Raw genomic sequence first — 16553 nt, 5'->3', positions numbered from 1 at the left:
TTGTGGAGACATTAATATTGTGCATATGTAGAATTTAACCGATCATAATTTAACATTTTTTCCAACCATGATTAACATACTTGTACGGAATACTTCCTTTCATTCATCATTAAGAAAACCAGCCTCAACCAGAACCAAATGATATAGGGGAGACAGTGGAAGACAGTGCTTCTGCTGTTAAGACACCTGCATGAAATTAGTGCACAATATGGTTTGTAAACGTTTAATAAAATTCTGGAGAAGGCAGGAAAATCCAATGAAATGCAAAGGCTTACATAACGTGGATGATTATTAAATTGAATGACACGTGGGCACCGCCCCCCTGTTCCAATTCTTCCACGGACACTGGTCATCCAAATGTTTTTTATGGCTAGATTAGAAATCCGGGTGACCCATAAAGCACTTCAAAAACATGTTTACTCATACATATATAAAGAATTTTATTAGTATTGGAGGTGAGTGCCTAAAATAATTAAGCATCCACGACTATCTTCATATATACGCATCAACATTCGTATCCTGATTCAGTGATAATTATCCTACCACAGTTTAATATTTATTTGACAGGTTTCTTGGGGGTATTAAGTAAGTATGAAGTACTTAATTTTGGCTGTGGCTCTAATGTTGGTGAAAGGCGTGACTTCTCGCTCCGCACAAAGTGAGGGTATGAGATTTCTTTCTCTACTGTTCCAACTGCCATAAGAGTTCCAAGTAATCCACGATTACATTAGCTGAATAAGCCAAACCGCATTAGGTGTTCTAAATTATTTGACACTAGTTTGTCTTATTTTGTGGTGAAAATCATACAATTTCCCAAATTCCAGACACACACGGCTAATGTAATCGTGGATCACGTGGAACTCTTGTACCAAATGGAACAGCATAATAATTATTGAATCAATGTCGACTATTACAAGTCTATATAAGTATTTATTATTTATCTGAGAGTTTATAATAAAATTATTCATTATTTGGTGTAGAAATCGTTTCTCAAACTCGGAATGGAATAAACTTTGCGCTAACTTATATTGGAACCTTTAATCAAAAATTGTACTACCATGATAAAGTCGGGGTAAGGATTTTAACCCGATTCAGATTTGTAAATTAAAAGGGTTTGCATGATTAACACTAACAACACGAATGAATACGGCCCTGCTTTTGATTAACAAACAAAATATTCATAATTGCAGGCTAACAACGACGATGCTCGATCCAACTGCAAAAGTATGGGGATGCGATTGTTGAAGTTTGAAGCGATAGAGGAAGTTGGGTGGATTGCTAATGCAACCGCAAATTCAGGCAGTAAAAATCTAAAATTTTTGTAAAACTAATATCGACTTTTGTGTAAACTGGTACGAAAATTGCCACGGACTGTATGCAATAAGGATCTCCAACTACAAGCTGTAACTTTTCCGATTTAATTTAGCCAGATTCCGAAAATTAAAGAACACATTTTTTTAGTTATTCAAATCGGGATACAATTCGAAAATTTGTAGCGTTTCGAAAAATTCTGATTTAGGCTGAAAATTAATTTAAAAATTCCGCCACTAGCCACAAAATTTGATTCCATGGGATCATGTCCCGAGGGAAGATTAGTTACAATACATCAATCAACTAAAAACGCGCATTCAATAAATGTGAAAGTTGAGATGTTTTATTCTGTAGATTTATTTATAGAGACTTTTTATTTTTTGCATTCCAATTACACAGCTGAGATTTGGACGGACGGGATGACTCACATTGTTCCCGCGTCATTCGAATGGAAAACAACTGGGGCTAGAGTTTCGGACTCTTTGAGTCTGGTAAAGGGTCATTATTACGGGCGGATCATTTCTGTGACCAGTGCAACCGATCGTACATTTCTATTAAATAATTTCTACCTTTGAGTGTATCACTAAAAATACATTTTCTAGGCCCAGCATGGACTGACGGCGTAATTAAAGCTGATCCAGGTTCATACCGCTGGTTTTCTGATGATTCGCCTCTAATAAGTCAATTAAAAATTGGGTACGTCGCCCTTGGCTTGGAAATTCGAGACGGGACCGGCTTGTACACTTGGAATAATGAAGTAAACGCCCTCCGGAGTTATTTGTGCTATGCCGAAACTTCATAAAATTATTAAAGTGGAACAAATTATTTCAAGAGAAATTCTTTAATTAAAATTGTATTGTATTGTATTTTAAACCTTTATTCAACTGTCAACAAATATCAGCTAATATAAGCTGGTTTCCAATCCATGGCAGAGTTGCTATAATATAAAAGCCACTAACTATGTCTACTATAATAAATTTAATAATATAAGTAACAGTATAAAATATAATTTATAATTTATAAAATTATTTCTCAATACTTATATAAAAACCATCAAGAGTGAATGAGCATCTAAAATGGCACGACGGTACATTTACGTAAAACTGTTTTATGTTCAGTAAATATCATGGTTTTTAATATGAGATGCATTGTGCCGGTACACATCTATCAGGCTGGCTTACTTTAATTAGAATAAACACCTCCTAACCACTCAAAAATTTAGCTAAATGATACTAACAAGTCTAAATTATTCCCGTATTGGTAACGATTTGGGATGGAGTTTGCAAATTTGCCTATTAGTAGAAAATCTTAATTTAAATTTAAAGAGGAATTCTCGGATGACATGATTGAAGGAAGAAATTTAATTTTACACTGCAAAAACTCCTATCGGTATTTCAGTATGGACGATCCGTCCATACTGAAATCGCATTGCGTGCTATTCATGCGGGTTTTGAGTTTGAATTGTTGTGTCTCAGCTTTCCTTTCTTCTATATATTCAAATTGAAATTGTGAAACCTGTTCATCTCCGTGAGTTTTTTGCAATATGAAGATTTTATTTAATGTACCTAAAAATCGATAATTGTTAGGTTTACAAAGTTGGGATGGTTTGATTTTTTTCTTCTATGACAAAATAAATATAAAATAGACGAAAAATAATCAGTAAAACTTAAGGCTTTTCTCATGGAAGAAAAAAATCAAAATCACACCATCCTAACTTTGTAAACCTACACATTATCGATTTTTGGGTTCACTAAATTCTTCATATTGTAAAAACCTCACAGTGATGAACAGGTTTCGAAATCGCCGTTTGAACATATGGAAGATGGGAAAGTTGAGACACAACAATTCAAACTGAAAACCGCATAATACGGATGGTTCGCAATCGCAATGCGATTTTTGATACGTCCGTACTGAAATACCGAAGGGCGTTTTCAGAGTGTATATGCTAACTTTCATTCCGGGGTCCAAACATATGTATAATATTATGATTGATATTGTCTCATAATCAGTATACGTTTTGCTGAGGCAGGATTATCATAATCGCAGAAATTGTGAATTTCGATTGCATTAAACCCAGGTCGCGATATGATGTGAATCTTGGATTAATTGTATGTATGTACGCCATTCATTCGTCCTGATAAAGAGATTTCCGCAGATCGAGAATTCCAGTTACTTAAACCACTTCAAAAACGGGTCTTCACATATAAAAAGAGTTGTACGACGTTTCTCGGTGTCCAATTTAAGTATCCACAACCACAAGTTTGAAATTCGGTGAGTATGTTCGCTAATTTCTAAACGTGGACAAAATAAACAAATTTTCAAGATTTGTAGAATTTCATTTCATTTTAAAATAAAAATGTCAAAATTTCAATATTTAGTTGATTTTAAATAAAAAAAACCCTATTTTTCCGAATAATTTTCACAAGAAATTTTCGATTTAACTTCATTCCGTGATAATTTGCTCATCGCATGTTAAGAAATTTAAATCTACGTATTTAAATATGATTTGTATTTTTCAGGTTTCCATAGGCGGAATTTGTGGGGGTAATGAGTATGAAATACTTAATTCTTGCTGTGGCCATCATTTTAGGAGAAAGTGTGACTTCTCACACCACACAAAAAAAAGGTATGCGACTTTTTTTTCCAATGAAGAGTACTACTAGTTAATATGAGTATTAGAATGAGAGTTTATCATAATAATCTATATACATCATTTGGTGTAGAGATCACTTCGCAGACTCGGAATGGAATAAACTTTTCGCTGACTTATCTTGGGACATTTAATCAAAAATTGTACTACATTGATAATATAGGGGTAAGGATTCAGCAAACCGATTCATTGTCAAATTAAAAATATTTTACATCTTAAAAACACTTGTAAATAAATACAGCCAAATATTGGTCTGATTTTGGTTTAAAATAAGCGATATATTTTTAAATTGTAGGCTAATTATGCCGATGCTCGATCCAACTGCCAAACTATGGGGATGAGGTTACTGAAGTTTGAGGCGATTGAGGAACTTGCCTGGATTGTTAACTCAGCTCCAAATTCAGGTACTAAAAAACTAAAATTATTATAAAAACAAAATCAATTTTAACTGGTGATCGGGTGATAAAATGTCCCAGAATGTGTGTAATATGGATCGTTACCAAATTGGTAACGACTACTTTAACAGTAGAAGTTTTAAAGAGATTATAATTCGGTGCAGTCTAAATAAACCTGGTAACCGACATTACCAGGCGGTTACTACGTATATGTGACACTACAGGGATGATAATAAATTGGTTAGGGACTGACAGGAAAACAACGCGGATTGTACCTATTGCCTGCGCGGTAACAACTTTACTACCAACCTGTAAGAAATAATTACCAGAGCTGTATCATATACACTCAAAATAAGGTAGTAATGAATCATTACCAGCCGGAATGACTATGTGGCTCTACCACGTCGGTTACGATTTGTAGTAGAAATGGTAATAGTAGGTCCAGGGAAACTCAAATTTAATACATAATGGTATTCACTTCCTTAATATTTGGTAATGATTTTGGATTTCCCTGAAATTATTATTACCATTTCTATTACAAATCGTAACCGACGTGGTAGAGCCACATAGTCATTCCGGGTGGTAATGATTCATTACTACCTTATTTTGAGTGTAGTCACCGCATGGTAATAGCCTTGTTACCGGATTTTTTAGAGTGTGCAAAACTGCTTCATAGCATAGAGACATATAATATGTATCTATATCACAAAAATATTATTTTTATGGTATGGGGTTACGCGAAGCCTGCGGGGCTTGGTCAGTACCCACTAAGCACAGCAAATCGGCGATTCTACTAGAATTTACTATCAACTACAACTTTTTTAAATTATAATTATGCAGTCAACATTTGGACGGACGGGATGAGTCATATTGTGCCCGCGTCATTCGAATGGAAAACAACTGGAGCTAGGGTTTCGGACTCAGTGACCGTGGTAAAGGACCTTTATTACGGGCTCCTGTTCAAACGCGGCACACAGGCTTTAACAGAAAGGGACCGGGGTGCCGTTAATCCATATGTTTGCTACATGATTCTTTCCCAGGTACAACAGATTCCTCAAGTCCCTCTGGGAACGTCCGAAATCGGTATTGTTTTAATTTTTTACCAGTCTATGTCCATGGCTGATAATATGTTCTACGAAATTGTTACGGATACTGTTTTGTATTTAAATTTATTTTCTTTTAAAATTCATGTCATGCGTCTGGAGCAGTGATTTAAACTAATTTACCCGCTCAATTTCGTTTCTCCAAAAACTTTTGCCAACTAATCACTTTAACAAATTCTATAACTAAAAATTGATTGAAATTGATTGAAATCAATTATATATTAACTCGAAGATCAACTATTAAAATATGGCTCAGAGATTTAAAAGTCGCATTTACCCCAGTGCAAGGAGAACAGATTACCTGTGTACCGAATGTCGTTCAAATTTTGTTACAAACCGTGACTGATAACAGTTTCGCAAAACATTTTATAGCTTAATAACAATCTTCGTATTATGGTTGTATATTACAATATTCTCAGAAACAATTTGTAATATAAGAGGGATTACCCAATATTGTTATCACATCCGTGGATACTTTGGATGAAAATGTGGGACCTTTGCCAAAATTATCGTTCATTGGAAGATATGGAAAAAAGTCGTTTTTCCTCGAGTCTGGTATAAAGGTATGACATGCTAATTTCATTTATAAATTTTATTAATTTCATGTAAATTAGTTAATCAGATTTTAGCGTTACGTAATGTAATGTAGCTAGTTTATCTTCGCTACCACAAAAGCATACTGACTGCTCCCTAATAACTCGTTTCGGTCATTAGTAGACAACTGAAACTCTCAATACTTTACATATTTTAACACAAAATTAAGAAATCTTCAAAATTTTAGGCGAACCAACCAGATGCACGAAGCAACTGCACTGCCATAGGAATGAAGCTAGCTACAATCGACTCACAAGCGGAACTGGAGTGGATCGTTTCTATGACTAGTGATTCAGATCGTATGTTTTCAGCTGATAATTTCATGGATGTACCACTAAAAACATTTTTTCTAGGTCCAATATGGACTGACGGTGTAATTAAGGCTGATCCAGGTTCATACCGCTGGTTTTCTGATAATTCACCCCTGCTGAGTCAGTTGAGAATTGGATACATCGCGATTGGTTTGGAAATTCGAAACGCAGCGGGATTGTACAGTCGGAATAATGAAAGTTTCAGCCTCCGAAATTACTTATGCTATGCTGAAACTTCATAAAACTTTTGCAAATCAGCTAAAGGAATGTTTAAAGTATAATAAACTTAAAGTTTTCCAAATTATTTGTCAATATATATAAATTTTAAAGTGCATAGTTTGCATATTTGATGGACGCTCTTACTCTCCAATTTTTAAGTCCGAACAAAAACGTTGATCTCATTGATTGAATGAGTGACGTAAATATAACGATTTCTAGCATTATTATTAGACGAATTCCTCCGGTATTTATCAGGCTCAGTCACTTCAATTATATAAATATCTCCTAACTTGTTTGATCTTATCCAGTAGCAATCTCAACTTCCCAAATTTTCACAAAATAAAGCTATCCTCATAACCAAACCCGTGTAATACGTGTTTCAAATAAGCATGTGAAATTGTGTTTGTTTGTAAACTTTATCACTTTACAATTTCATTCAGCCTCAAAGATGAAATTATAAACCTCTTCTTAAATTGTTTTGTTAGAATTCTCAAACTGGTAATCTATTTGACATTCGCGATTGAAACTTGATAATTTTTTAAATTTGTGCTAAAATGTTGAAAATTCATGAATTTAATTAATTCTAAATATTCAAAGTCTCCCATTCCTCCCACATTTTAGGTCAAACATTAAATCCATTTATTCATGCCAAATCATCACCACAAAAATTCCAAATTTTATTTCAAATTATAAAAAATATAAAGATCAAAATTTCTTAAACAATGAATAAATCTTCCTCCTCCACTTCCGGTTGTCGTTCCTTCTTATGTCCCCCCGTTCCGGATGCGAATCCCTTCACGGAAGAATTTTTTCCTGAATTCCCTCCCGTAAATGCGATCGTTCCAGTCGACACGGAGACCGTCTCTTCTTGCGAGGTCGCCTTAACGCGGTGGTGATGACCAACTTTCTCCTCAGACGATTCCCCCTCCTCATGACCGGAAGTAGCATCCTCCTCACTTCCGGCTGGCGAACCACCCCTCGTTTTTAGTTTGGGGCGAAGTGATGCCGTCAAATTGGAAGACTGTCTCGCACCAAAGAGGGGATGCGTACTTGGGATTGAGTGGTGACTATCGGTCACTTCCGGTTTCTTGTCGTCACCAGAAGTTGCTTGGTCGTCACCAGAAGTTGCTTGGTCGTCATCGGTGGAACGACGGACCGCGTGATGAGTCGAATTAGTGGCGCCAGATTTCGAAGCCAGATGGTGATCCTCATCGTTACGAACTTGTCCCCGCGTTACGGTGGCATTGTTGGGTTTAGCTTTGTCGTGGATAATACTTCCGGAAGTATGACTTCCGGTATGGATTTCAACCTCGGCGGGATGATCTTCACGTCGGAGGCGGATTTGTGCGGAGGAAGAAGTCGAATTATTTTTCCCTTTTGGTGGTCGTTTCGTGGTCGTGGTTCGGGTCGTGGTAGACTTAGAAATCGAGCCGCTGCTGGTCGTGGTGGATCGCGACGGCTTTTTTGGCGAACCGGGAGCGGACGTAGTGGAATTTGAGGGAGCCCCGAAAACTGAGACGGCACCAATTATCACGACCAGGATGACGAGGAAGATGGAAGATTTCTGAAAATTTTTACGAGAAAAAGAAACATTCAAAAATTTTTGTCATTATTTGTTTCGAAAACTGTAAATCTATGAATCACTTTATAATTTCAAATCTTTAAAAAACTATTTAATGACTCGGAACTAGTTTAGAAAATAGTTTTATTACAAGGATGATGAAAGTTTTCTGAAAATTTTAACGAGAAAATGAAACATTGTGATTTTGTTTTACTTTTTAAAAATTAATCTCCAACACCTTCAACGAGCGATGAATCTATAGGTCAGTAAATATCTTAAAATCTTTAAAAAAACTAATAAGCGACTCGGAACTTGAACTAAAATAGTTTACGAAATACTTTTATAGTGAGGGTATTCACGCACCCTTGGTAACTATGTAAACAGCGTAAAATCCGTAAACTTACAAACGTTTACAAACAGCTTCCCGTGAATTCACTTTCGCAATTATTTTCGTAAAAGTTTATCTGGTAGTTGAAACAAAATGCCGATCATTTTCAGAAAAATTAATGGAAGATTTGTGGAGCTGCATTTATTGATATACTAAATACCACGAACAGTGGAGGCTGTTCCTATAAAAATTTCCAAACCTTCCTAAATTCTAATCCTAAGCTATTTTTCGACTCCACACTAAATCTTACCTGAATATATAAATTCTTAGAAATCGGTATGGGTACCCCTTCCTCATTGCGCGTCTGGTTATTTTTTGTTCATCTTTGACTTCATATTCTTTCATGAGAAGCTAATAAGTATCACCGTTCCGAATTTCAGCTTTTTGAGACAAGTTATGAAAATCGGTATGGGTCACCCAAACGGGTCCCGGATGTGAAAATTTTACCAATTTCACTTCATATTCTTCCATTAGGGGCCTTTAGCAGCCTCTATACGAAATTTCAGCTCGATTGGATGATCTGGAAAAATCGGTATGGGTCACCCCTTCGGGTACCTCCGGTTGAAAAATTTTCCAATTTCACTTCATATTCTTTCATTAGGAGCCACTAGCAACCTCTATGCCAAATTTCTGTATCGAACAATTTTTTTTCTTCCCCAAATTGAGTTTACAAAATACTTTACAAAATTATAAGACGCCCCTGAGCTGCGTAAGTTTACAAAAGTTTGTAAACTGATTTTCCTTGGCAATTTTTGTAAAAGTTTGTAAACGTTTGTAAGTTTACGGATTTTACGCTGTTTACGTAGTTACGAAGGAGGGCGTGAATTGCCTCAGTTAAAATAGTTTTATAAATATTTTAAAATTCAGTAAAAATTTATCAATTCAGTAAACTTTTAAATTTAAAAAAATTCAAAGATTTGAAATATAAGGAAAAATCGTGCAAAATTCTTGCGAATATGTGTGTGTGCATGGAGTCTAATAAATTCCAAAAACACGGGATAATATCCAAGTGAAACAAAGCTGCAAGGAATTTACTAGATTACAAATATCGGAGTAAATCGGTTCATTATTCTACCAAAATACATAGGATAATTAACTCATTCGTCTTTATGAAATTGTGTAACGAAGGTGTCGCCAACAAAAATTTAGAATTTTATTCAATTGATTGTACAAACTGCAGGTGTCAATTTCTCAGGATAAGAAGACTAACTTAACAATAACTGTGTAAAATAATGTCCAAGAAATAAAATTAGCGAGCAAAAATGCTACACTATTTTAAACTTTTATGAAATCTACTCAACACTCGGCAAGTTATTGAGTTTGTTCAATTTGCGAAATTTCAGAGTAAGTCCAGTTTTTGTACAAAAATTTTTAAAAATAGATCGACCCATTTTTCAAATTAAATTACAAACTTGCCATTTTGCAGATTGCTTCCTGCGAGATTGGTAACTTGATATCTTGCTAATTTAATCACGTCTCTTTTTCCGCGTTCCTGTAGACAAAAAGTGGCTCAGTTCTCTCCTCGGGGGGAAAGTTTCATCTTTTTATATGCACTAAAAAATATGCTAATCCACCCGTTTCTGCAACCAATTTGCCTAATTGATCGGGATCCTCGCAACAAAGTGAGGGGTGACTAAGGTTGTAAAAAATACTGTAAAAGTGGAGATGACGACGGTGCTCCGAGGGGAAATCCACATCAGTTATCGTTACCGTTATGGATTTTGGTAGTTAAATTTTTTCTTACTTGGAAACAAATTTCTTAGGACACTCTAAATAGTGTGGTGAAAAAAACTGATGGGAAAATACGGTAGGAAAATTTGGTAGCGAAATTTAGTAGCAAAATCCTACAAAGTACGGTAGCAAAATTATTAAAAAAAAGAATTGTGGCAAAACCGATGCAAAAAGTGTTTTTTTTAATCGGGGTATTTGCTAAAGAGAATGAGGCAATTCACGCTGGCCTTGGTAACTTCGTAAAGTCTGTAAACCATTTAAAAAATTTCACAAATATTTAGGAAGGACAATTGCATAGCTCATAAATTTTTGAAAAATTTTGTAAATGTTGTAAATTTACAGAATTTACTTATTTTGCAAAGTTATTAAAGACTGCTTGAATTCCCTCAAAATGTTGATATTTATTTGTGTATATAATTTTACCAAGTTTTTAAAGTTCGTTATTTAAAAAAAAGACGGTCAAAATAGAAAATTAAATAAGATTTGGTAACATAATTTGGACCGAAGGGACCAAATGGTAAAAAATAAAATTTTAAAATAAATTTCAAGTAAAAATTCATCGCCTAGAATTTGATTGGTAGAAAATCAATATTTAACTCCCTGCCATTTTCGTCATTCGGTAACAAATCGTTACGAGTCTGTTACAATTTTTGTGCTTTATTATTTACAGTGTGTGTCACCCTGCGAGGTACTTTTCGTCTCGAAAACAGTGTTATGTCGTTGAGGTTGTTTTAATTTCAAATGTAGAAACTGAGTCAGTTAATTCCTTGTTGAAAATAGCTCTAATGATCATTTTTGATCTTTATTGTTTTGTTGCGTCCGACTGGCGACAGGTTAAAGGGACGATTACCATTAAGTAACAATTATTTATGGGATCCTGCAAAAAGCATTGGGTTCATTTTCAACACTCTTAGAAATCCAGTATTAAAATATTACCAAGCGGTGTTCATATATGATTCCGCAAAAGTGGAATTGATAAGTAATACTGGGTAGTAATACCTCGGTATTAAAGTTTTACCATATCGTCGGTAGCAAATTTTATAGACCAGTGCAATTGTAATACCAAGCGGTAGCAACTTTAATACCGAGAAAGAATACCTGCCTGACTATAGCAGATTTCTAACATTGCAGGCATTTTGACAAGTCTCATATGTCTCAACAATGTAGATAATTTAAATAAATTTGATTTTATGACATGCTTTACGCAAGGTCCTAACAAACATCTCATAAATTTACAGTAGTTTACAATTGAACTCTGATATTTTCATGATGCATTTTCAAGATGCAGTTCTAAGGATGCACAAATTAAAACAAATTATTTATGTATGTACGCTACTTTGTAAGCAAGTCAATTCAATAAAACTTGTGGACTTGAATACTGTTAAAATGACTAGAATTTAGGCAAGTCGCGCAGTCCTTGGTAACTTTGTAAAGGAAAACGCGTAAATTTTTTGCAATAATTTTACAAACTTTTACAAAATAAAGACACCCTTGATCTGAGTAAGTTTACAAAAATTTATGGGCTAGTTTTCCTTAGAAATATTTGTAAAATTGTGTAAAAGTTTGTAAGATTATGGATTTTACAATGTTACAAGAACTGCTTTAGAGGAAAATTAAAATTGTTAGTTTCATTCACACAGTATATGTATCCGACAAATCTGAATTATTTTTCATGACATGTAAGAATTTTACGAATATATATTTAGGCGTCGTAATTTGCAAATTATTTCGTGACGTTGTTCTCTTCTGAGGCAGTTGCATCTACAAAATAAATACTTTTTACATTTTGTCATGATAATTTTTTTAATTTTATAAATTTACCAATCAATATTATTCAATTTATGCAGGATGTCATGTCAACGTTGTAACCTACGTGACTTTGTTAGGTTTATAAGCTTACAAACTCTTGACGTGAATTGACTTTGTAAACATTTTCGTAACATTTTTTGCTAAAAAAATGTCTCGTAAGCGGAACCTATAGATAGCTACCCTCATTTCAACACAAAATGCAAATCTCAAACACCCGAATTATTTACGAACGTTTGTTTACGAACCAAAAACATGCTTTTGTAGTTCGAAAGTTTCATAAAAGTCGGTAAATAAAATTTCCTCAGAAATGTGTGGAAAAGTTTGTAAACGTTACGAAGGTTACAAACTTTGACATAAGTTCCCTATATTTCACTTTGTAAGTAACTCAATAAAATTAAACTTACACCTTAAAAAACACATACAACAAGGTACGTTTTAAATACAGATTAAATATAATAAAGTTACAAAAATTTAAACTCAATTTTAGCACAAAATTAGAAAATTTTTGCACACAAAATAAAAATTCGCAATTGAAAAAAAATCGTATTCTAAACCACACCCACAACAAATAAGCAGTTTTAAATATGTACACATTTAATATAATAAACTGTAAAATTTTAGCAAAGTTCATAGTGAAGGTTTTCACGACCTTTTTAACTGTGGATTTGCAAATATTCGACGATTCGTGAAGGGTTGAGGTGAAACACCTTCGTAAACAAAATTTTCGGACTTTTAAAAAAATATCTGTAAGTTTTTACCAATTCGCACCAGTAACTATGATGCTTGAAATATTCTTATATACGAAATATTTTTACAGAACAAAAAGGCGCATCACAAACTTTCATATATTTATTTATCGTTGGCAGGTGCGAAATTTTCTTAAATGTCGTAAATTTACGCTACAAATCTGTATTTACAAAGTTTACCGCAGTACGAGTTGACGTAAATGAAAACCCTCCTCGATAAGGTTTGAAACTTGTATGTCCGTGAACATGCCGAGTTGGGGCTTAAAAATAGTAAGATTGCAACGGATCTTGGATTTCACATCCGCGTACGAGCCAATTTCCTGAATTGGCTCGTTTTCCTCGCGAAAACGGACTTTCTCCTTCTCTCACACAAACCGGGGGCTTGGCAAGAAGGATGCGATTTAAAATTGTGACTCATTTTGGTAGGAAAATCTCATTAACTTGTTTAGTTAAGAGTGTATATTGAGAAAAATTGTGTAATTAAGTGATTTAAGCACTGTCCCAATTTTTCACAGGAGTTGCATATTTATTTTATGTAAATCTTCCCAATTTTCTAGATGACAATGGGTGAAGGATGACGAGGAGACAAAGAGAAAGCATAATGGCCAAAGTTTGATGGGGGTCGTATAAAATGCTTTTGTATGTAAAGTGCGTAATGCAACTCGGTCAATGCAATGGAATAGTTCGCCAAAAGTGAGAAGATCGTATCCCGAGTGACTTGATTTTGTGTCCTGGATGTAAGCAAAATTTGGTAAAAACTGAGATTTCAAAACAGTACCTTAAACTGAAATGTGTATAAAAACCTAAAATTTTAAAGTATCTATATCAGGAATTATACAGCTTGAAATGTTCATGCGGCATCACACCTTTGAAAAATAATAATCTGATCCAATTATAAATTGTAAACTTGGCGTCGAAGATATTCATTTTGGAGAAATTGTGATCAGTTTTTTTTACTCGTGTATAAAAATGTATACGAAGTCCTATTTCGTACTTTTTGAAATTTGTTACAAAACAAAAACCGAAATTTTAAATTATGCCGAGCATTTACGTTGGAAGTATCTTCGTCAAGAAATATCAATTTCTACAGCATGTTAAAATCACACGATTGACGTGGAACTCATACATTTTAGAGAAATTATAAACCGTTTTCATAATTTCATGTAGAAAAACAAAATCTTATTTTCCAAAATTTGTCATAGTTTCAAAATTATAATTTCATGTAGAAAAACAAAATCTTATTTTCCAAAATTTGTCATAGTTTCAAAATTAAATTATCTTTAAGCTGTGATAGTAACGTATTCTCGTCAATTTTGCCACGCTTTCTTGCAGTACAGATAATCTTGCCAATAAATTCCTGCATGCTTTATTCGCAAATATATTTGCGAGGTTTGTGAAATGTATCCAGTTTAATTTCATTAATCGAAGCCTCTCCAAATAATTTTTACAATTTCTTCATATTTCTCTAAACTATAACTCGTGCATTTCCTTATCTTAATGATTTATTATAAGAGACGATTAATTTTCCGAAAAAATTGAATTCAACCTTGAAATTTTCTTCAATAAAATCTTTACGAATCTTGACGAAAAAAAAGACGCCCTTGATCTGAGTAACTTCACAAGAATTTATGAGCTAATCTTACTTCCAGATATTTGTATAATTTTATACGTCTACGGATTTTATAAAGTTACAAAGGCCTGTGTGAATTGTTCTATGTGAGAATCAATAAATTCAATCAATATTCCGGCATGTTCGATTCGAGAATAAATTTGCGAGGTTCTTAAAATGTGTGTACCAGTTAAATTTCCTTGTTAGAAAAATCGTCCAAAAATTGTGTTTTAAAATCACGTCCTATTTCTCTGCTCTAAGCAATAGAGGCTTGTGGAATTAAATTAGTTACACTTGTTCACTAATTTTCCCAATTCGCCGTTGAACTTTTTTAATTTTGTCGAATACTAAAACTATTAGTATTATTACATGTATTTAGATAATCACGGATAATTACTAAAAATGCGATAGGGTTGAAGTGCAACACTATAAATAGTGACATTTCCCATAATATCATTCTCGTCTTTCTTTATGTTGGAAGAAATTTAAAAATGTTTAGTTTTTGCTGTTATTTGCGATGTTTGTGGAATGAAGTGGAATATAATTTTTTTCTGTTTTTTGCTCCTTATTTTGAGTCATTATTAAATCAATAATGGATTTTGTTAATTTATAAATATCAAATCGAGAATTAATCGATGCAATGTTTTTAACGGCGAAAAAATTGTCACATTAACGTTCTTCAGTTTTGGAAATAAATAAAAATTCTGAGCTACGTGGTCTCAGTATTTCCTGTTTTCTGCACAATTCGTAAAATTTTAAATTAAGTGTAAGTCCTGTTAGATAATTTACAAAGTTTGGAATTATTTCATTCCAAAATCAGGTCACAAATGAGTATACTCTCACGCTTAAAATAATTTTACAAAATTTGGGAATATTTAAGCGTCGTTTACAGTATTTATAAATATAATTGCAACGATGTTGCAGCTTAGATTTAATTCCGGATGCCTGGGTTTTTCGTTTCGTAAAAATTTATAAAGTTCCTAATTTTTCGTTTATTTTTTTAAATGATACTAATAGCTCATTGAATTTCATTATGAATTCAGACAGATTTGCCGGAATATGTTTTTACGTAATGCTTATTATTCTGGACACATCTAATAATTTATGTTAGGCGTACTCAAGTTAATATAAAGGGCATACTCACGACAAACATCTTATTTCGCAGCCCAACTGATTTGGGAAACTTGCAAAGATCAAAATATTTCTGTCGTGAGGGGATTTGCAAAATATGATTTCGCAAAACTCTCCAATCTCACAAATCTAGGATCTATAATTTCTCTTGATGGCGATGGTGAGGATGAGTTTGCGAAATAATTTTGCGAAATAAGAACATGTCCAATTGTTGGGTAAATTTGTGAAAAAGAATCGAATGGTTTTCCAGCAAAATTTTTGCGAAATCTCGCATATCTCGCAAAACTTCGCAAGTTATGTTGCCATGCTCAATTTGCGAGATATGCGAAATATGCGAAGGTTGACGTGAGTATAGCGTTACGTGTAACGTTTTTTTTGCACGCTCAATATTATATCGCATCGTAACCAGGTTTAGAAAGAGTTTGTGTATTAATCTTCCCAAGAACGTAAATAATCAAATTTTTGCAACCAAATTTTTATTACACTTTATACAAGTTTTTTAAGTTAATTTTTAAATTTGAAATTTAGCATGATTTTGACACCGTATAAAAAATATTACTTTTGATATTCCGCTAATGAAAGAAGTCCAGGTGACATCTCTATTTTTTGTGGCTGAAAATGTTGTAAATTTGTCAAGTTGCGTTTATCTCCTCAATTTGCAAGATTTGCAGCTATGATAAAAAAAAGTATGTAGTCGCCCACACTAATGTTAATGTTTTTTTTTATCATATTTCTAAAATGTTCAAAAGTGCTAAATCAAAATTGTCAAGATCTTACGCTTATCTCAATAATTTTAAAATATGCATAACTATGTTAAAAATTAGGTCTGTAAGTACAAAAAACTGGGCATAATCAGGTTTACGTCAGGTCGCAATTTTATCTTCCAAATTTTTTACACCAAAGTAATATGTGAAAATATCTAAAATTATATAACTAATTGACTTAATTCGTAAATAGCGTAAATGATATCACTTATTAAAACCATGGTTATCAAG

The 16553-nt window shown here is 33.5% G+C and overlaps 3 protein-coding genes and 1 long non-coding RNA gene across 8 annotated transcripts; 3 read left to right on the top strand and 1 right to left on the bottom strand.

Moving 5' to 3' along the window:
* Window positions 1-450: 450 nt before the first annotated feature.
* Window positions 451-2299, top strand: LOC110860907. The gene is made up of 5 exons (XM_022110025.2): window positions 451-664; window positions 981-1072; window positions 1191-1302; window positions 1711-1854; window positions 1914-2299. Exons 1-5 carry the CDS (start codon window positions 592-594, stop codon window positions 2111-2113), a joined length of 621 nt encoding a protein of 206 aa, XP_021965717.1. The 5' UTR covers window positions 451-591; the 3' UTR covers window positions 2114-2299.
* Window positions 2300-3477: 1178 nt separating this feature from the next.
* On the top strand, window positions 3478-6668 carry LOC110860899. The gene is made up of 8 exons (XM_022110016.2): window positions 3478-3582; window positions 3831-3937; window positions 4035-4126; window positions 4257-4365; window positions 5197-5439; window positions 5898-6022; window positions 6241-6352; window positions 6407-6668. The coding sequence occupies exons 2-8, from the start codon at window positions 3859-3861 to the stop codon at window positions 6604-6606; spliced, it is 960 nt and encodes a 319-aa protein (XP_021965708.1). The 5' UTR covers window positions 3478-3582; window positions 3831-3858; the 3' UTR covers window positions 6607-6668.
* A 530-nt stretch (window positions 6669-7198) lies between these two features.
* On the bottom strand, window positions 7199-10077 carry LOC110860888 (salivary glue protein Sgs-3). Its single transcript, XM_022110002.2, has 2 exons — window positions 9949-10077; window positions 7199-8147 (listed from the first exon to the last, which is right to left on the bottom strand). The coding sequence occupies exons 1-2, from the start codon at window positions 9949-9951 to the stop codon at window positions 7299-7301; spliced, it is 852 nt and encodes a 283-aa protein (XP_021965694.1). The 5' UTR covers window positions 9952-10077; the 3' UTR covers window positions 7199-7298.
* Window positions 10078-11639: 1562 nt separating this feature from the next.
* Window positions 11640-15152, top strand: LOC118439413. 5 transcript variants are annotated; one of them, XR_004837414.1, is made up of 4 exons: window positions 11640-12500; window positions 12694-12818; window positions 12890-13240; window positions 13376-15152. It is a non-coding gene; the product is annotated as an uncharacterized LOC118439413 (long non-coding RNA). The 5 variants fall into 5 exon arrangements; XR_004837416.1 differs by having other exon boundaries at window positions 11641-12818; window positions 13376-13569; window positions 13648-15152; XR_004837413.1 differs by having other exon boundaries at window positions 11644-12818; window positions 12890-12938; window positions 13004-13240.
* Window positions 15153-16553: the final 1401 nt, after the last annotated feature.

The sequence above is a fragment of the Folsomia candida genome, unplaced genomic scaffold, assembly GCF_002217175.1.
Source record: "Folsomia candida strain VU population unplaced genomic scaffold, ASM221717v1 Fcan01_Sc035, whole genome shotgun sequence".
Taxonomy (NCBI): Eukaryota; Metazoa; Arthropoda; class Collembola; order Entomobryomorpha; family Isotomidae; genus Folsomia; species Folsomia candida.
This window is presented reverse-complemented; position numbering and strand designations above follow the sequence as displayed.

Excerpts from the sequence above, each read along its gene's own strand:
- LOC110860907 (XM_022110025.2), top strand. The coding sequence starts at position 592 with ATGAAGTACTTAATTTTGGCTGTGGCTCTAATGTTGGTGAAAGGCGTG. Across the intron at positions 665-980 it reads TCGCTCCGCACAAAGTGAGG|AAATCGTTTCTCAAACTCGG; the intron begins GTATGAGATTTC and ends TATTTGGTGTAG. Across the intron at positions 1,073-1,190 it reads ACTACCATGATAAAGTCGGG|GCTAACAACGACGATGCTCG; the intron begins GTAAGGATTTTA and ends TCATAATTGCAG.
- LOC110860899 (XM_022110016.2), top strand. The coding sequence starts at position 3,859 with ATGAGTATGAAATACTTAATTCTTGCTGTGGCCATCATTTTAGGAGAA. Across the intron at positions 3,938-4,034 it reads TCACACCACACAAAAAAAAG|AGATCACTTCGCAGACTCGG; the intron begins GTATGCGACTTT and ends CATTTGGTGTAG. Across the intron at positions 4,366-5,196 it reads TAACTCAGCTCCAAATTCAG|TCAACATTTGGACGGACGGG; the intron begins GTACTAAAAAAC and ends ATAATTATGCAG.